General features: G+C 35.3%; 1 protein-coding gene across 2 annotated transcripts in view; it reads right to left on the bottom strand.

Moving 5' to 3' along the window:
* Positions 1–11,853: 11,853 nt before the first annotated feature.
* Positions 11,854–21,203, bottom strand: part of pou6f2 (POU class 6 homeobox 2) — an 83,916-nt gene continuing 74,566 nt past the window's right edge. For both annotated transcript variants that reach the window (XM_046877493.1, XM_046877494.1), the window contains 3 exons: positions 20,704–20,860; positions 17,505–17,673; positions 11,854–13,423 (listed from right to left, as the gene is read on the bottom strand). In XM_046877493.1, the coding sequence (XP_046733449.1) occupies positions 12,919–13,423; positions 17,505–17,673; positions 20,704–20,860 (831 nt within the window). In that variant the 3' untranslated portion in view covers positions 11,854–12,918. The remainder of the gene's footprint in view (positions 13,424–17,504; positions 17,674–20,703; positions 20,861–21,203) is intronic.

The following is a 21,203-nucleotide window of genomic DNA, read 5'->3' as shown; positions in this document are numbered from 1 at the left end:
TAATAACCCTTTCAGTGTAATCAACTATCACTGGAATTAACATTTTAAGTATTATATTTAAGTATCTTAAGTATCACCTACTAATATAGCATTGTTGTTATACTAAATAAAAATCTTTCCTGTATATTACTTGATAGTAATGAAGGATTAATTAAAAAGAGTCACTGAATGAATCGATTATTAACAGAATAAATTAGAATAAAAATAACAATATGTGACCTGTATGTAAAGCATTAGGACTAAATGAGAAAAAAAACGACCCCAAACTGGCAAAGAAGTAAGCTTTGAATGGTCTCAAAAATGATCAAATAAACAAATAGATGTTAATATATTTTCCTTTTACATTATTTTTTAAATGTTTAAGCTTCATGGGTAAACTTGTAGACAGCCTTTTTAGAGAAAGAATCACTGCTGTTCCATTGAATGGTCTTCAAACAGTCGAGTAGCTTCAAAATGATGTGAATTCACTCTTAAATATTTGCTATTTTATTTCACACAAATATTTGAATGATTATCATAATTTTACTTTTGTATACAAGAAGCTCTTCTCCACAGTTTCCCAGCAGCAGAATTAAATAAGCAAATGATGACACATGAGATCTCAGGAGTGCATTTGTTTTCTTCCTCTTTTTTTTTTTTTTGCTCAGGAGTGCACTGTATATTGAGCTTTTTGATTTTGAGTCATTTGTGTTGTTTAAGACAATGTTTAGTACTATGTCTAGTACATGTATCAAAACATATGTTAAATGTGCAGAGTTGCTTTTTCATTGATGGTAAAACTTTCTCAGACATTTTTGATGAAAAAAATACACATTATTTCTCTTATCAATATTGCATTCTCTTTTCTTTTCACTGCACTTTGGAGACAAACAAAAGAGGTCCCTGTTTTGTTTTAGGATAGGCTATTCTTCATCACGCACTTTAAGGGAACACACAGGAGACGCAAGACGACGGACAAATGCATTTTGGCCGAGCTGTAGTGCATTTGCACGAGCTGGACAACAATAGCATGGAGATTACTCAGGAGGGCTGAGGTGGAGATTCTGGAGGCTCTGAGGCTTTTGCTTTACTCCAGTGGCTCACTCCCCCCATCACACACTGTCTTTTGGTGAGAAGAGCAAAAAACAAGGAGCCAGGGCCAATCACCTGACACATTTCCATCCAATTTCCACTGCCGAATGTGTTCATTTTCGGCCCTAATGGCATGTCATTTCGCCAGAGCCTTTGGTCAAGAATTAAACCTGGAATCAAAACAGATTTTCCGGAGAGCAATCTTCCATCAAGTATTGATTTTTTTACACTTACGGAGCCTGTACTCCCTAATTTAACCTGACAGCGCACCACACAATGGACTAGAGAGCACCTTGGCGACTAGCAGAAGGAACTCACTCCCTCTCCCCCTCTTTTTGCTATCTACCTTTAAAAAAAATGTAAGGGTAAAGAGAAAGTTTGAAGCAAAGAAGGGCTTGGCCACTGAAATAGAGGTTGAAGTGTGTGTGTGTGTGTGTGTGTGTGTGTGTGTGTGTGTGTGTGTGTGTGTGTGTGTGTGTGTGTGTGTGTGTGTGTGTGTGTGTGTGTGTGTGTCTGCGTGCATGCATGTAAGGGTGTGTACACAGAAGACACACACTTGCAAGTGTGTGTACAGATGACACACTTTGTCCTCTGGTTTAGCTTACCCTTTATTAACTTTTCAAGTGCAACTCAGGCAGGTTATGGTTAGAAAGGCAAGATAGAAAATAGAGAGTATGAAAACGATAGAGAGAGTGAAACACAAAAGAGAAGAATGTCTTTCAGGGCACATTAGATATCATTATGGGCCTGCTGACACCGCTCCTTGTAATTTGTCTCTGTAGTTCTCTCCCCAGCCATTTTCTTTTGCTCCTCAAAGTGGCATGAGTGTTAAAGCCTGGCCTGCAGGGGGCCCCAAACAAACCACACCTCCATCAAACATCTTACAGGATAAATTCAATTGTATTAATTACAATTCTACCATTTTAACATAAAGAAAAATTCCAGATTTAAGCATTTAAATTTATCATTGGGTATATGAGATGCAAGGAGACAAAAAAATAAGACAGTTGTGTATAAAAGTATGCTGTCTGAAACAAATCTTGTTAAAAAATAGATCCACCAGATCCTGTGTTCTATTTTTATGCAGGTGCAAGTATAATTTATTGGGTACTAGTTTAATTGGGTGTAAGACAAAATGTTCTCTACTAACCTGATTAATATTTTGACATGAACCATGTCACCGTACTGACATAGATCACAACACAGAGGGTGATATTTGAAATCTGCAGCTTTTGTGTAGTTTTGGGGGATTCTGGACCGAAAATTACATCATTCTTTGTACAAGCACAAAAAACTGTATTTTCATTTTAAAACTCTGTGTCTACACTGGCATTTTACAAAGATTGCTCATCCACACTGAAAGTGCTGAAAGCTTACATCCCCATTTCCATCAGATGTTTATTTTCTTTAACAACTTTAACATTCACAACAACTGCAGTACAAGTTCAACCACATCTTGGTTTTTTAGTTGAATTGGTCACCTGACTCAAAATTCATCCTTGTTTCTGAATTTCCGATTTTTGTTTTTTTTGTTTGCCAAATCATAGAGACAGATTAACGTGGATGTGGCCTGATTGTAACAGTGAATAGTTTAAAGTTTTATAAGTAAAGATCTCAGTATTTGGTTTCTGACTTAAAACATTTATATAGATTATAAAAACCTAATGAAAACAAACTCTTCCCAGATTATTGCCTTTATAGAGACAAGAAATTAGGTGATAAACCAAAAAAGTACTTTATTGCACACTTTGACAAAATACACATTTTTGTAGTTGTATCAGCCAGATAATGATACCTATCACTAAAACTCTGACCTAAGATCTGTAAGTGAAGCTGAATCATGTCATTAGGTAAATGTACGTTCAATAAGTCAGGAAAGTAGAGGAGTGAAGTGAATCCTTATTTACCCAGATGTTTGATTCTTATAGAATAAAAGCCAGGAGTATAAATAAAACTGCAAAAAAAAATTCAAAAAGTATCAAAAGAACTAATCCACACATTGTTTTAAGTTGTAACCTGCTTTGGCACAATTTTAAGGTTGGTGCTGCCCTTCTTGACGTTCTGCCCCCACGCTAGCTGCTAAAGCTAAATGGAGCGGAGAACGAGGGCCTCTCTCGTCTCAGTCATCAGAGTCAGACATTTTCACCTCTAATGATGGGGATTGGAGATGGACTGGGCTAGAGAGGCGAGCGTATGCAGACACCTTGGACAGGCTATGAGCATCGATAATTGCCCCTCCGGAGGCAACAAGGTGTGTGCAAACGCTATATATTTGTGGCTGTGTCTGTGACAAAATGGGAATGTGTCTGAATTTGATGGCAAGAAACAGAGAAAGGCAGAGATGTAAGTGTGAAATTAGAGTGTTTATGTGAAGGTGTGTATTTGGGGGTGTGCATTTGAGCGATGCTGCGACAGTTCATTTTCAGAGAACATTGACGGCACCGCATGTCTACCACAGCAGAGATAAGGCATGAGAGCAGCTCTGTTCAGATGGAAAAACAAAGAGAGCAATTTAAAACCGCCAGGATTTCGCGCACACACAAACTTACACACACACAAATATAAAGATAGATAGATAGATAGATAGATAGATAGATAGATAGATAGATAGATAGATAGATAGATAGATAGATAGATAAACATACAGACAGACAGACAGACAGACACACACACACACACACACACACACACACACACACACACACACACACACACTCATTTTTCTTTGCTAGTGTCCTGACTGTTATGGAAACATAATCCATTTTAGCTGCTGACATGTCCTGATGTTCCTCTTGGTGTCTTTTTTCTTTTTTTACTTTCAGATTTGAAAGTTGTATTTTATTACAATGAGCCCAAACAATAAAAAGAAAAAGAAGCTAGAAGCAGCTCACTGCTTTACTGAATTGAGTTACAAATAAACTGACAAACTAACAAAAATATTGCTGTATCGATTATGAATCTCATCTGCATCTTTCTCATGAGACTAAAATATCAGCACCATGGTGCATAAAAGCTCTTACATCTGAGTAGGATTTCAAAATCATCAAATTTAGTTGACAATTTGCTGTATTAGCCGTTTTTTCTGTATTAACAAATCAGAAGGATCCTTGTGTGTGTGTGTGTGTGGGTGGTGGTGGTGGTGGGGGGGGGGGGGGGGGGGCAGTACAACACCTTCAGTCTCAAGTAAAAACAGTACAACAGATTGAACTGAAGGAGATCAGTGTCAAACCATCTCTCCTGTGCTTCTCTCAGAGCCTTGTCCATGGACATGTGATACAATATAGGTTTTTTCGAGCACGTGCACACCCACACACCCACAATGCAGCAGTGAATTACTTTATTACCTTGAACAGATGCAAACAAACTAATACAGTCTGTTTGCCATTGTATTGACAGTAACAGAGATGGAAAAAGTTCCATTTGCCTTCCATCTTTGCTTCTAGGCCAAAGCAGATTGACACATAATAAACAATAGCAGAAGAAATAGCACAATTACAGCAGTAAAAGAGAAATGTGTGTGGAAAAAAAAGGGATGTGAAACAACTTCTACTGCCACACTTAAAAAGAACTCTAGGGGGAATGGAGAAAAAGGATGATGCGAACATCTTCGACATCGCTTCTCAGCCTAATGTTAATAATTTATGTTGTGTGTGCTTTTTATGATGATTATTTATTTATTTACTGCTCTTCCAGTTGGCAGCTAGTCAGCTTTGAAAGGCTTTGTGAACGAGAAACTTTGGAGTTGAGTTTGTAGAGGCTTTCAGCTGAGAATGAGCTTCCCTCTTTGTCTCAGGCTTGTCTCATTATTGTTATCTGCTACGATGAAGCACTGAAATATTGATGCAGATCAACCGTGGCACAAGATACCTTTCAGTTGACCCTAAGGGAATCTGTAATAAATTGCTGTAGCAACCACGCACTGTCAGTTTGCTTTTAGGTGTGAACTTTTGTAATGAAATCTGGTGTGTGTGTGTGTGTGTGTGTGTGTGTGTGTGTGTGTGTGTGTGTGTGTGTGTGTGAGAGAGAGAGAGAGAGAGAGAGAGAATAGGCTTTTGTGAGTTTCACTTTCAATCACAATTGACAGAACATCAAGACACAGGTACAGAGAAGAGGTCATTACTCCGGTAACTTACAAGTCCTGAATCTCAGTACTGTTTTCAAGTCACTTTTTTTCGACAGGCTCTCTGGATTGGTTGTTTGCATCACAAAAACAAGGAGTGAGTAATGAAATGAATAAAAATGACTTTGAGACACCCTTATCCATAGTAACTTATAATGACCTTAGATACTAGTTAACTGGTTATATCCCCTGGCATATACAGCTGAGGTCGTCTAAAACATCTACTATTTTCATTATTTTAAAGCAAACTTGGAAAGTGTTTATTTAAGTGTTTCAGGAAGAAGTAAGTCTTCAACTGTCGCTTAAAGACTAGTTCGGACATCTAGGGGACGTTCAATCCACCACCTCCGTTCCAGAACAGAGAAGAGCCTTAAAGTATACTTACCTCTTCCCCTGAGAGAAAGTGGTACCAAGTGTGGTACCAAGTGGTTAAAAACAAAACAAAAAACAATATTTTGTAAGAATTCAGTTAAATAAGTATTTTAAAAGACATCAGCAGGGTTTATAATGATGTGGAGAAGAGATCATCTTTATCAACAGTACTGAAGCATATACACCCAAATCCACCTTGTTTTATCCCAATACACAGACACTCACACAATCCTCAGCGTTAAAACAAGCCTTTTAGCTCTGCATTGTTCTGTGTCAAAAACAGTGCAGAACCAAACTTCAAGCATGAGATAAGGCTGTTTTTGCACTGTAATCCGCAATGACCCAAACATTTCTTTTCAACTACAAACACAACATTGCTGAATTAATCTGTGTCTATGCTTTAGAGTATAGACGGTCATGTGGCTGCTTATAACTAATTATAGCTAAGAAATTACTTTACACAAAAAGCTTTACTTTTCCTGTAAGTTTTAACGTTTAAGCAATTTTGTTAATTTGTGTGCTGTGTGTGTGTGTGTGTGTGTGTGTGTGTGTGTATTAACATGATATTAATAACAATTAAAAAATATTTTTTAATAAAATATCAAATTAAAATATTAATTACAAAAGCACTTAAATCATAATACACCAGATTTAATAAATAATTATGAATATAATAAACAGACAATTCAAATAAAATAACCTATAATTACAAACAGTCCAATACCAAGTCTGTTTTTGTTTAATTAATGTTAAAATAAACCCAATTAATCCAGTGTGCTTCCATATTTTGATGCTACATATTTTGGGAAAACCTCCATGGGTTGAATATTTATACAATACAATATTTGTGGCACTGATTTTAGTCTGTATGCCGGTATTTAGATCAGTGATGGGTGCTTAAATGCAGAACTGTTTATGCAAGCTGCAGTCCTAGTCTATTGTAGTAGACAGTTTATATTAATTAAAGTCCATTGTCATAGTTATTGAATTGCTCATTACCCTCATGGATCTTTTGCATCTTGTTAGTGTTGGTGTTTAGGTGTGTGGGTGCAGTTTATGGTAAAATTGTTTAGAAAGCAGGGCATTAATTTAGGATGGTGATCAAACTGAATAGACCTATTGCAAAGCTTTTAACACAGACCTTTCAGCTAATAAAAAAATAAGTATTTACTCAAACAGTGGTATAAGGTAACTTATTAGAACGTATTAAGGGAATTTATCTAGAGCAGAAGACAACAGGTCCGACTCCTGTTAACCAAGAACATGAATTCAAGGCTACACTGGTCACAGGCTACCAAAGTCTCCACAGCTGAAGTTTGGTTAAAGTCCAGGCAATTTCTTTTTTCTATCTTTAACTGTTTTTTTTTTTTTAACCTGTGCCACAACCCATGCCAAGGTCAAAGTAACTGAGATTTCATTTAGCAGATAACACAATGCCAAAAAGCAGCACTAGTGTGACAGAGGAATTCTGGCAGATTCTCTAATATGTTAGTAAAAACCTACCAGCACTTTTTTTATACAACTGCATGCATTATTTTATATAGCAAAGGGATGTCAGACTAACAATAGACTTTATTCATTATTGTTTACTGCTTTTTTTTAAATGTATGAAATCTATGAAGGTTTCTTTGCCTTACCTCTTTTCTTCGCATATGCCTTGAGAAAGACTTTTCAGTAAACGATCAGCCATAACATTAAAAACCACTGACAGGTGCACTGACAGGTGAAGTGAAAAGCATTGATTATCTTGTTATAATAACATCTCTCAAGGGGTGGTGCATATTAGGCAGAACAAATTAGAACAGGCCGTTTTAGGGCTGCAATAACTGATCGATAACATCGCTAATAATCGATTATGAAATATTTTGTCAACGAATTCTGTTATCGATTAGTTCGGCTGCTCAAGTAAGGGTTTTGCGTGACAGCAAGATAACACAGCCGCTTGCAAAATGGCGAAAAAAGTACAGATCAACCGGCAGCAGGAAAAAGTGTGCGTCCCAAATCACGGATGAAGACAAAAAATCAGCACGGTAAGCAGAAACTGTATAATCCTTATCATGTAAAAATTTACTATATATATATATATATATATATATATATATATATATATATATATATATATATATACTGTATATATAATAATAATAACAGATATTAATGTATAAAATTTATAAAGTAACGCGCTACTTTACTCGTTACTCCAGAAAAGTAATATTATTACGTAGCACACGTTACTTGTAACGCGTTACCCCCAACTGTATATATATATATATATATATATATATATATATATATATATATATATATATATATATATATATATATATATTTAGGTATAGTTTAATAAAGTGCTATTGTGTAAACTGTTTGTTTGCTAACTTCAGGACAGTCACACTGGATCTGTTCTGATGTGACTCTCTAGCATCAGGTTGCGCGATCAGCTCGCTCGCAACATGATGGATTTAAAAATGATTCGAACAAACACTAAATCTAAAAGTAGAAAATGACAGCAGCAGTAAACGATTAAACTTTTTGTCACTGTTGTGGTTTTCCATGAATTATTATGCATTTGTACACCAATGCATATTTTTTCCTTTTTATTATTAAACCTGTTAGCTTTCTGCGTTTCTCTGTTACATTCTCTTTTTATAGCATTTGTCTACTACAACAGTTAACTTATGGTTTTCAAAAGATTTACTGCGACTTTACTACGTTCAAATGCTTGTTTTCAATGTTTGTAAATATTTAATTTATGCATAGATCATTTCATTATTATTGAAAATAAAATTAATTATATATTTTAGATATATTCACAACTTGATGTCTGTGAATTTTTTTTAATAAAAATTGTCAAATCAATGTTGTATTATATTTTATATTTATTTTATATGATTTTATATTAGATTTTATATTTTTAATCATGGTTGTCAACATGCCATTTGCAATTATTATTAAAAACAAGAATTTTGTTGATTTACACAAATTGCTTCACCTTGCATACTCAAATGCTGTTTTTGTTGTAGTTTTTTACAGAAAGGAACAAACCAGCATGAGTGAATTTGTTCAAGGAGAAATCCCCCATGCACTTCTCAACAAGCAGCCACTATAAGCTTTATAAAATGTCAAAATTAGATAGTTATGATATTAAGATATGTAGCCTTTGCATTTTTTAAGCACACCTTTAAACATAAATACCCTGAATTACGGTTTTATATAGTTAAAAATCCAACTAATTAATAAATCAAAAATAAATAAATACATTAAATAAATAAATAAATAAATAAATAAATAAATAAATAAATAAATAATTAATAATAATAATAATAATAATAATAATAATAACTGTCTGATTAATCGATAATTTAATTAATTGTTAGTTGCAGCCCTAATCAGTTTTCAAAATTGATGTGTTGGAAACAGAAAAAATGGGCAAGTGGAAGTATTTGAGTGAATTTGACAAGGGAAAAAATGTGATAGCTAGAAAACTGGGTTAGAGAAAAAATCTCTAAAATGAAAGGTCTTGTGAAATGTTTTTGGTATGCAGTGGTTAGTACCTACCAAATGTGGTCCAGTAACTGGTAAACTGGCAACAGGGTCATGGACGTCCAAAGCTCATAAAGCACTTGAGGAGTAAAGGCTAGCTTGTGTGCTCTGATCCAACAGAAGAGTTGATGTAGCACAATTTGCTGAAAAAATGAAATGCTGGCTGTGATAGAAACGTTTTAGAAAATTTCATGTTGCTACGTATGAGGCTGTGTGGAGCTGCTAACGGCTTGGAAACAGATTCCACAGCACATCTTCTGATCACACCAGTAGAGTACATGCTTTGACTGGTCAGAGTTGTTTGGGTTACAAAAGCAGAACCCACACAGCAAATGATTTTTATTTTTGTCTTATGTTTTAATATTCAAAATGGAAACATCCATGTAGTAGTTTACTGTGTGAAAAACCTTGGTTTACCTGAGGTTTAACCTCAGAGCAGCTGAGAAGAAACATCTGACATACAGTAGCTGTGATAGCAGTGTACGAGAACATTATATGATTGCATGTGCTGATCAGAGGAATTTTTCAAACTGGTTGTAATTTCAACAAACCGAATCATATAAGAAAAAGATAAAAGGCTATCAGATTTGGTTGCTGAAGGGATACTGATATTGTGTCTTCTAGTGTTATAGACAGAGTTTATGTAAGATTGCAATTGTATTCTACATTATAACATATTGGAGATTTAAATTGCTCAATTGTACACAATCAGCATGATGGAAAAATGAACTGTAGACATCACTGTGCACCTCAGTATCATTTTGATCCTGAGCATGAGGATTGACAAATCAGATGTTTCATGTCAAACAGTTGTTTATTATTAATTATGGTACAAATAAATGTAACAGATCTGAAGCTGTTTAGGAATACACAAAGTGCAGTTTTACTGACCAAACATATATTGCTTTATATATATGTACAGTTTTCATAAAATTTAAAGCAGGTTTATCAGCTTTGGTTTCGAGGTGTTCAGTGTCGCAACTTTTTAGGCTCTCTCTCTCTCTCTCTCTCTCTCTCTCTCTCTCTCTCTCTCTCTCTCTCTGTGTGTGTGTGTGTGTGTGTGTGTGTGTGTGTGTGTGTGTGTGTGTGTGAGTCTGTGTCTCTGTGTGTGTATAATCAGTTCAAGACAATTGTGTTCGGTCGCAAAGCTTTCCTTGCTCCCTATTATATAGGGCAATTCCTGTCACAGTCAATAAAGTTAATTAATGTAAATCACATGGGGGGTATAAACAGACAAACAAACAAAACTGTTACAATGTCTAAAATGTTCTATACACGTGACCCTGGAAACCACAGCATGAAAGATAACTGGTAGACTCACACTCTCTTTGGGAGTCCTACCATGACTAGTGAAATCTACTTACACACATTTACACAAATCCACAAAGTTGCTGTTAATTTCTCTTCCATCGAAAAACTCACTGCTCACTGCATACACCTACAGTCATGAGGTAATCTTGATGCTAGACTCTATGATCCTTTCATTCATTTTCCTCAAACATTTCAAATATTTAAAGATTGTCAGCAACATTCAGCCATTTCTCTGTACAGTGTGCATATTACAATTGAGCTTTGGTCCAGCGTTGAAAAAATGAGCAAAGGCAGAACACAACTTTGTCTCTTGGTTTAGTTTTTGTCTTTTCTATTTTTTTGTTTCTTTTTTCTTTTTTTGGTTACAGCTTCTTTGTTAAACCTCTTAATGAAATACCATGTCTGCAACCACGAAACCCAGGCTAGTCAGATGAAAAAAGGAAAAAGTTGTGATTATAAATCAAAACCAAAGCGGTTCATCCTAATAAACTGCTAACTCACAGCTCAATGTATTGCAATACAAATAACTAACATTATTTACAGTACTTCATCAGAAAAAGTTAAGAAGAGGTGAGAATGTACTGTAGAATCCTTTTAAATTTGAATCGCTCTTTTTCTTCTGTTCGACTAAAATATTGGACATGCTCAGATTAATCGTGTTTTATAAGATTGCTGGAATTGTGTTTTTTATTCCTCTAATAAATATTTTTTACTGACTTTTCTGTAATAAAATTATTTTTGAAGCTTGCTTGCTATCACAATATTTTCATAGCTTTATGGATTTAAAACAATAATGAAAGAGTGGTAAACCAAAATAATTTAAATATTCATAGGCATTCTCAATAAAAATCTTTATAATTTAAAATGTGGCATCCAGTACTATTTATATATTTTGCATGTAATTATAATATATATCATCATTCTCATTTGAACACTTTTGAAGACATTGCTTGTATTTTTTATGTAAAAGATTATGAGATTATGAAAAAACATATAATTCATCAGAAATTATAGGGGTTATCTAGAATTATGAAACGAAACATTTGTATTTTTAAATATTCATGTTATGGCCTGTGGCATTAAACTGTTCTACTTTTCTCACCAAATTTTGAAGAATTTCAATTGAAGGACAAAGGCAGTCAAAAGTAAACTCTTTTCTAACTCATCCTTTTTCTCTTACCTGAACCATTCATACCTTTGGTCCATGCTATTTAAAATCGTGATGTTCACAATTCACACACCTGCATTCTTCTTGTCTGAGCTGAAGAAAGATTATTGTTATATAACAACACATTGGAAGAAAGCACACACTTTGGGTAGTGTGAGTAGAGTACTTTGGTTGTAAGTACTTCCTGTTCTGCAGCAGAAACAGTGTTTGCAATAGTTTTGAAATCCCTAAGGATTTCTATGAGACAGCATAAAGAAAAAAACATGCATGGTTCAATTAGGTCACCACTTCATTTGTATAAAATCAAACAAATAACCCCATTATATAGAAAAATGTTGTGAGATAACATGTTCTTCCTTTTAGGTGTTTTGTATGTTACCAAATCCCTTTTTTTGTTTGACACGTGAATTTACAACAAAGCTACCAAACCCTAAAGTTAACAAAAACATGCACGAAAATGATCCATCTTAGAAATTATTTCATTTAATTTACCACTCATTGGTTGTGTGCTGCAAATCATGCAGACCTGAAGCCATTGCTGGGACAAAACATTGGAAAAATATCATCACAGCAAAAGAAAAAACAAGTAATGTTTTTGCCCGTGTATATCCTAGGGCTACAGCCCATGTCCTTGGGCTGAAGAATGATGTTCTTTGGCTAGAAGGCTTTGGCAATACAATGACATACTGACAGTCACAGCTGCAACAGTGTGGGCTCTACCATATCGACCACCTTTGACATATAACCCATTCTTTAAGAAGATAAAAAAAGCTTTCAAATTATAGTTTTACAAACAGGAGTGAGGTGACTAAAGAAAGGACCACGGGTATATGATGTGGTCTTCTCTGAGACAACGTTTCCAAAGAGTCTGAAAATTGAAGACAAAATTATCATAATATTTACATAAAAACCCAAGTGAGCAAGTGAGACAAAGATAATGTTACACCCTCCCTCCACCCCACTGCCCCAAGACATATATTGTTTGTTCCCTTTTGGGTCAGTACAAATGTAAAAATTTAGAACACATTTACAAAAAAAACAAAACAAACAAAACCGTCAGGTATCAGACACATCAGACTTTGGTTGTAGTAGATTTATAGCTGTCCGTGACTTAAGTGTGATCTTTAGTGTAAATTCTCTGCTTGGTCCTGAAAGAGGACCCCATATTTGTAAGCATTTAGACTTTTCACCTCAATGTCATTTTGCTCCTATTAGCATTTCTGTCCTTGGTGGTCCATCACAGTACAATGTTAGAAAAGTCCAGGTGTTTAGTGTTCATTTGATTGAATTATCGGTAAATAGGTCCAGCTTTTCACACACAAGTCCATCTGATCTATGGTTGTTCTTCCAAGGGGTCAGCCAGAGGGTCCATTGGTGCGACAGACCCTAGCTCTGGCTGTTTCAGCCTCTTTATTGTGTTTTTAAGCGCCTGCCTTTTATTGCAGAACCAGACACGCACCACCTCACGGTCGTAGTTCAGTTTCTCAGCGATCTCGGTCATTTCCTGGCCCGAGGGGTGTGTGTTCTTCTCGAAGTGGCTGTTAAGGATCTCCAGGGCTTGTGGCGTGAAAGACGTCCGCCGCTTGCGCTTTTTCGATGGCTCACTGCCAATAAACTCGGTCAGGTTCTGCATGCCCGAGCGATGGCGGGCTTCTGCCTCAGCCATCCAACGCTCCAGCACAGGCTTAATCTTCTGGGCGCTTTTTGGCGTGATGTCCAACTTCTCAAACCTGGCAGGATATAAAAGGCCAGGGTTCAGTTTGCCTGTCAGACTGCTAGCTATAGTGCTCTCTTGGGCTTCCTGTGGTAGGAAAAAGTGGCTTCTCAGGATGGTGTGTCTGGGGGAGAATTGAGAGAGAACAAGCTTACTTTGGCTGCCCCGACTGGGCGAACGGGGTTTACTGCCTAACCCAGTTTCTCAGGAAGGGTCTCCTGGTCCAAGCTGCCAATGAGATAGAGAGATTCTTTTTTCTCAATATATTTTTGTGTCAGCATTCATATGCTGATATATCTACTTCCACGAAGGCACATATTTGTAACACAGCCTTCTTTCTGTGCTAGTCCCTTTTGGAAATTTGTGCTCATTTTGCAGTGAAGGACTGAGGAGACACTTCCACAGACTGGAAAAAATAGATCAGATGCTCCAAAATTATTCAGCACCTAACTGCTATAATTAAACAATTTAAGTGGGCTTATATATTTTTTTTTACTTAAATGCACAATGATTAAAACAAACACATTGAAGATGAAAATGAATAAAGAAAAGAAAGAAAGAAAAATGTGCAATTACATATAGAAAAACATTGTTTATTGACATTTATTGCTTAAATTATTAATGCACAACTATTTTAATACACATATTTTCATTTCCAAATAACTCCAATGCATGTTTATTATTATTATTATTATTATTATTATTATTATTATTATTGTTATTATTATTACACCTAGAACAGTCATTCTGTGAATGTTAGCTAATTATTTTTTATTTGATTGTAATAAATATTTATGCCATAGTGCACTACTGTATGTTTATATTAAATAATTAATTCTGGTCCCTTTGAATTAAAACCTCCATTCAATATATCTTATATATAAGCAAAATAATTGGCAAAACATTTACTTTATAAATAATTTGTGAAAAAGCAGATAGAAACCCTGAAGAGGTTCGGGGATCTACTTTGATAAAAAGGTGTTTATTTTAGGACCCTAAGATCTTGTGGTCCCTTAAAGAAGTAAAAAAGCAAGTCAACACATACATATAATGAAACTTTGCTTACATTTTTATCAAAAATCCACTTGCATTGGCTAGTAATAAATCATTGACCCTCATGAATGATTAAAAATAAAATAAACTCAGGTGTTTTTCAGGTGTAAATACGTAAATAACATTAATTCCATATCCCTCTACATTTAGTTTTTTATTATGTTAATGGCACTTATGATGTATTAACGCTGAATTGCATGGTTGATTAACGTATTTGTTAACTGATTAAACTTCATGCAAAAATGTTGTTATTTTTCTTTTTAAAATACAATACTTGTGTATCATATTTCTTACGAATTGGAGCAAATATAATATGAAATAGTTCAGAATTTTTTTTAATGAAAAAATATATAGAAAGCCCTTTTACAGACTGTCCAAGAGCAGAGGCGCTCTAACGTAAGTGTGTGTTTGGGTGTATGATAGCGTATGAGGGTGTTCACTAAGCAGCTTACACCTGTCAGAAAAGCAGAGAAAAGCCTAGCAGAGGGAGAAGACAGAGATGAGTCCCAAGCTTCTGCAAGGACGTTTTTGATGGAATCTTAACTGGCAGTTGAAGAGACGCCTCGAGCAGGGGCAAAGGCCTCTGCTCTCAGGACCCCAAATGCAACAAGACACATTTTTTACTGGATGAGTGACGGCACTATGTGAACACTGGACAGAGGAGAAAGCAAAAGCCAGACATTTGGCTTAGTGGAGTCTTAACTTATTTATTCATTTATAAATGATTCTAACATAAAACTTTCTGCTTAAATCTTGGGCGATTTCCTGTTTCTCACAAGCAAATATTGCCTTATTATGTTATTCATTTATGTTACAATAAAATCTGAACTGAGGTGGAAAACTACACAAAAGCCAGGAGATTTTAAACACACATTTTAAAGTAAAGTTTTATTTATCTTTATATAACGTCATATAGCTATATACTGTATATTTATCTTTGTAAATAAGTGTATGAATGTTAAAATACATGATGCATATAATGAGGGAATAAAATGCAGAATTCTAAACAATTCTCTTATGTATACATGACAGTGCTAAGCATTGTTTCTGCCTAATTTGTCTTGCAAATTACAACAGCTCTGGTACATGAATCATTCATTTTAGTTGGTGTTTTAGTGTGGGGTTAATGGTCTTAAAGCGATTCCCTCCAAATTATGCAGTAACCATTTTGGAATCGTTCATGCGCATGTTCATGAGCTGCAGATGCTTGTGAATCGTTGCATGTAAGAGAAAAATAATTTGGTAGTTACAGAAACATCACCTACATGCTCCGAACCAACTGATACGAGTAAATTATCAATCGTTTTTGTTTCTATATTGTAATAAAAATAATATTTGTAATATTTTGGGGAAAGCAGTAAAAATTGTTTTTCCCTCAATGTAGCTCTGAAAGATCAGACAACATGGAGACATCTGTCAAGCTGAGTTTGACTGAGCACAAGTGGTAAGAGCCTCAAGAGCCTACACAGAAATAACCCCACAGACTCATCCATATCCTCCTCATCTTTGTTGATGTTAACCAAAGTAAAGCATGTGAAGTCTGCTGTTAAACCCCACAACATAGAGCAGTCTGTCATGTCCAATGTTGTACAAATGAACGAGTAATTAAATAAAAAAATCTCCTGTCTTCTCTTTAAAGAACCTAGATGAAAGAACAGAGTGAAAGCTTCACATCACCCATTTATATTGCAACGTAATGGCTTTTAATGTATGTTTCCTAAATATCTGAATAATGTATTTGAGGAGTATAAATATTTCATGCAGAATGTCTGAGACTTTAAACATTAGTTTGAAGCTTGATAATTCCCCACCAACTTGCCCCTCAGTTCTGTCACACTTTTTCAGGTTTTATTTGATGTTGATGGGATAAAATTTTAAAAATTGCATGACATCTCTGTGGCACATAAACAGAAGCAGCTCATCATCCTGCCCTAAGAGTTCATTAAAGATCAGCTCTAGAAGAGAAAGCTATTTAACAAAGTTAAAATGTGCCACAAAAAACAGCATCCAAGAAAATGATATTCATTTTCAATAAGATTTTATAGGAAAAGTGTAAGGTATAGCATTTACATTTCACATACATATGTTAAAGATTTAGATTATAGGCATTTATTATAATTCATTGATTATAGGAGTTTAGATTTTCATGGCCAGTTATTTCCCTCAGTAAAACATTTGCCCTTGAGGTAAGTCTACCCAAAATCACACACACACACACACACACACACACACACACACACACACACACACATATATATATATATATATATATATATATATATATATATATATATATATATATATACATTCTCAAATAAAATTCAGTGATGCACCTTCCATCGAATTAAGTATTATTATATTATTAAAGGTCTACAATTGTAATCAGAGTACAGAGTAAGAATAATTATTTAATTTATGGCCATTATTAGTTTAATTTATTTTTGTTTCTTTCACTACAAAGTACAGTATTAGAATGTCTCTTCAGTCACTTCTGTTCCTGGGCATTTAATTATTTTTAATAGTTTTTTTTTCAATAAATCTCAATATATTTTTATTAAGAAATGTTAAATTGAACAAAAATGTTTCAGGCACTGACAAAATAATGTTTATAAATTCCTCTTATTCATGACCCCCCTACCGCCGCCCCAAACCCCAATTCACGTATTTTTCCATTATTATTCTGTAATCCATCATTGTACACACCATCTCACATGCTAACATTCGGTTTAGCAGCAATATGCTTATGCTTTACAAAACCGCAGTGTACAGTAGTGTATTTTTTCATTATGAATTTATTACTTGTCTTTTAAAAATTACTTTAATGTCTTATATCTCTGCTATCAAAAGTACATGCTCATGTATTGCATGTAGCCAGAGCTTTAAGTTTTGCTGCTTTGAATTTTGGAACAGATCAGGCTTTTCAACACAGAATCAACACAGAATTTTTTACTTCTGAGATGAATACAGTAATTGGCAGGGTTTGGTGCTTTTGATATATGTAATTGCACTGTAAAGCAGTGTGTCATGACTCACACTGAGCCAAGAATACCCATATAATTTTACTCCCATTGCATCCTGGTACTGGTGCTTTTTTGTTAGCTAAATTAGTTTTATAACTTTAAGATTTAAACAAGCACTTGGCATCTTCTTACCTGCAGATGGCAGATTGGCTGTAGGCAGGCCCCTCTGTGGCACTTAGAGCCTGGCCCACCTGAGTTTGCGTCAGACCCAGAGACAGACGACGGATTTTAAATGCTTTGGCAAATTCTCGAATCTCCTCCAGATTCACACCATCCACTTCACTTGGAGCAGTATGTGGGTCTGAGAAGCATAAAAAAGGATTGAAGATAAATATGGAACCTTGAAATGAGGTATTTTATTTCATTATACAAGAAGTGTTGGAAATCATGAAAATCTAAGTTGTCATGAGGGCATTTAGAGGGTCACAGTTTAAAAATGTAATTTGACTCATTGTACTAAAATATGTAACTACATAACTATCTATTACATGCGCTTAATGTATATATTGCTAAATTGAAACCTTCAGCATTCAAGACTCGAATATATCTGCTATTCATGAAGATATGAAAAAATTCTCTTTTTTATTCTTGCCTTTTTCCCAACCTAACCAAGAGTTCAAGAATGTAACTTATTATTTTACTTTATCTAAAAGTATGTCCTGGTTAAATGAAATTGATCACAATTTATATGTAATGCTTTTCTAGTCAATAAAATGTGTTTTTGTGTCGTGTGTCACTGTAGTCCTTCTTAGCATTCCGCCTATGTAGGGGAAAAAAGTTTGGCAGATTCAATTATTCATGTTGGTCATTATCAATGAATTATTAAAGAATCCTCCGGGCATATTGAAGGTAAAAACCTACTGAACCGACCCCTTGTCATTCCTCATAAGTAAATGTGATCTTCAAACCTGGAGCAGAACTCGCCTCTGCTCTGGCCTTGTAATGTTTAATGGTGGAGATAAAGATTAAGATAAATGACTTATATTTACCAAGAGACTGACTTGCAGTTAAACACATTTAAATGTAAATGCAAGTAGTTCCTTAAAGGTACAGCTGAATGAGTGTCTTTTAGATAAAGCTAAATAGACTAGAATTTAAATGGTTGTCTTTCCTGCCTCTCCAATGTTTGAGTAATACAGATGCTGTGTACTTCAAGTAAAAGTAGTGGTCAAACTACGAAGCAAACCTGAAGCAAATTGTAGAAAATATTGAAAGTTTGACCTTACTCCTGGTGCAATGTATGCCACCCATCAGCTTATTATTGGAAATCAAGTACATAATAAGGTTTAATAAGGTTGGCTATGTTTAGTTTTGGGAATTGTAGAATTGCTTTCCTAAATTGAAATCTGTTTCGTTCTTAGACATATTCAGTCAGAATTGAAGATTAAAACAAAAGAATCCATTCACATGATCATCACAGACATTTTGACACCGTCTATTTAATACCATTTTAATCTATTTATTATTTCAAAGTGCCCATTCCCTTCTGAAAATGTAAAAACAAAAAGGTGAATTTATGTATTTATTTTAACCCCAGCCACTCTTAGTGCCGGCCCCAAGCTCGGATAAATGGGGAGGGTTGCGTTAGGAAGGGCATCCAGCGTAAAAACATGTGCCAAATCCAACATGCGGATGATCTGCTGAGGCGACTTCTGATGGGAGAAGCCGAAAGAAAGTTTATTTTTTTCTAGAGACTTTATTAAAATGTTCAAATTCTTATATCAGGGCAAAATCAAACTAGCAAGTAAAATACTTTGCGAGCAAAAATATAGACCTCTCATCAGCAATAAGAATCAGAAGGCTAGATTGGAATTTGCAACAACAAAAAAAGGACGGAGATGTGTGCACAAAAGTACAAAAAGGTTCTGGAACCACAATGAACCACTTCCAAGGTGATGGAAAGGCCAAATTGTGGAGAAAGAAGAAGAAAAAATATGCAAAAAATGAAAGCTCATCAGTCAAGGATAATAGAAATTGTGTCATGACTTGGGTTTGCTCTGCTCAGGTTTGCTTGTCTTTATTGATGATGTAACAAAAAGCTTCCCAGCAGAAGACGGCAACAGTTTGGGATGTTAGATGGTTGTTGGCTTCATGCAGTTATTGCAAGCAAAGGACATGAAACCAAACATTAAGAGTTACTTTAACTTTACTTTAAATCTGGTGGTTCCAATCATTTTGCTCACATTAAAACGGGGTTATCTGCCATCAAGTACTAAGTTGTTCTGACATGTTTTGATGGAACTAACGAAATAAAAAAAATCCGAAAATGAAAGTTAAAGGTATGATCTATTCTCTATTCTTACATTTTTAGATTTTTAAACCATGTGTCTTCAGTGTATAGCAAAAATAAAAAGAATTGGTCATGGCGTTCCAATACTTTTGGAGGAGATCGTGTAATACGAATATAAATAAAACAATACTTTAAATCCAGATAAATATATCAAAGTAGTTTTCCTATTCTTTATAGGAAACTGCATTCATTCATTGAGTCTGATCAAAGCAAGCATTCAGACCAGCCTATGGGTCACTGATTTCTTTTCCCCCACATTCTTTCAGCCTCTGTTTTCCAGAGTTGTGCTAGACAAGGATGCTGTGACAAATATAGTGTGGCATAGAAAGCTGCACCATGGCAGCAAATTGATTAAATGAATAGAGAATGCCAGAGGTATTACATACATTTTGACACAGAAGAAGGGGAAAAAGAAATATGAAACAGACCATTGGCTGCATTTGCAACAAGTCGATCAATGGCAACTTCCCTTTTATTGAATTCAAAACTCCGTCGCAGATGGCTTTGAAACAGGTTTAAGGCAATTGCGTGTGACAAATGAGAATTTATCTAAGTAAAGCAGTTTTTTAAAGAGACGCCGGCACTGTGACAGGCAGCAGGGAGTGATTTATTTGTGGTGGCTAAGCAACTCCGCACACAAGCTTCTGTTTATGACATGTACACTTTTTAATGCACACAGTCACATAGAAAAAGTGCACAAAAACAATACAAGTACTGTTTGGCTCCAGACAAAGACAAGAATAAATATCAGTACAGCATTTGGCCATGTAGATGGCAGACCTTGATACACGGAGAGGGAAAAAAAAAGAGTTTTCAAGAGCTCATTGTTAATGGTTTTTTTTTTTTTTTTTTGCTTTACAATATACAAACCATTATTTCCTAAAAACCTTCAAAGGCAAAGCTCTGTTTTGTTTTTCACAATTTCAACAACCAGTGATTTTATTCAAGATTTGTGTACATATGTGTGTGTGTGTGTGTGTGTGTGTGTGTGTGTGTGTGTGTGTGTGTGTGTATGTTACAGGGTGAGCTGTTCGTACTCACTGCTAACTAGCTGCCCCACGCTGAGTGCTGAAGATGACGATGAAGTAGTTGAAGAAGATGAAGAGGCTTGGCGCAGAGGACTCTGGCTGTGGGGCATTCTTAGCAGGCCTGGCTGTGATACAGGGGGAGGCGGCTGGGCCTGGGCAGCTTGGGACAGCTGCCGAAACACACACAGGCAAATAAACACACACTGAACTGTACCAGAGACATTCTAGATTGTTTATCAGTGTGCATAGTTAAAGTAAAGAGTTTGTCTCTCAGCTCTCTCATACACACACAATATAGTATTAAAATACCATGCCTGAAACTGAAACAGGAACTGAAATTTGGCCAAAACATTTAGTCACCAGCCACTTTAATAAGACCACCTGTACCCCAGATCATTCGTGCAATAAAACTGCATGAGAGAGTCTTTTAATTCCAAGGTTGTGTCTGGTTTTCTCCATCAACTGTGCATTTCATTTTAACATAGTGACTGTGCTGTTCTTGTTATTTTACGT

Source organism: Silurus meridionalis, chromosome 21 (genome assembly GCF_014805685.1).
Source record: "Silurus meridionalis isolate SWU-2019-XX chromosome 21, ASM1480568v1, whole genome shotgun sequence".
NCBI classification, from domain to species: domain Eukaryota; kingdom Metazoa; phylum Chordata; class Actinopteri; order Siluriformes; family Siluridae; genus Silurus; species Silurus meridionalis.
The sequence above is the reverse complement of the archived record's forward strand: the minus strand, read 5'-3'. Positions and strand labels throughout refer to the sequence as shown.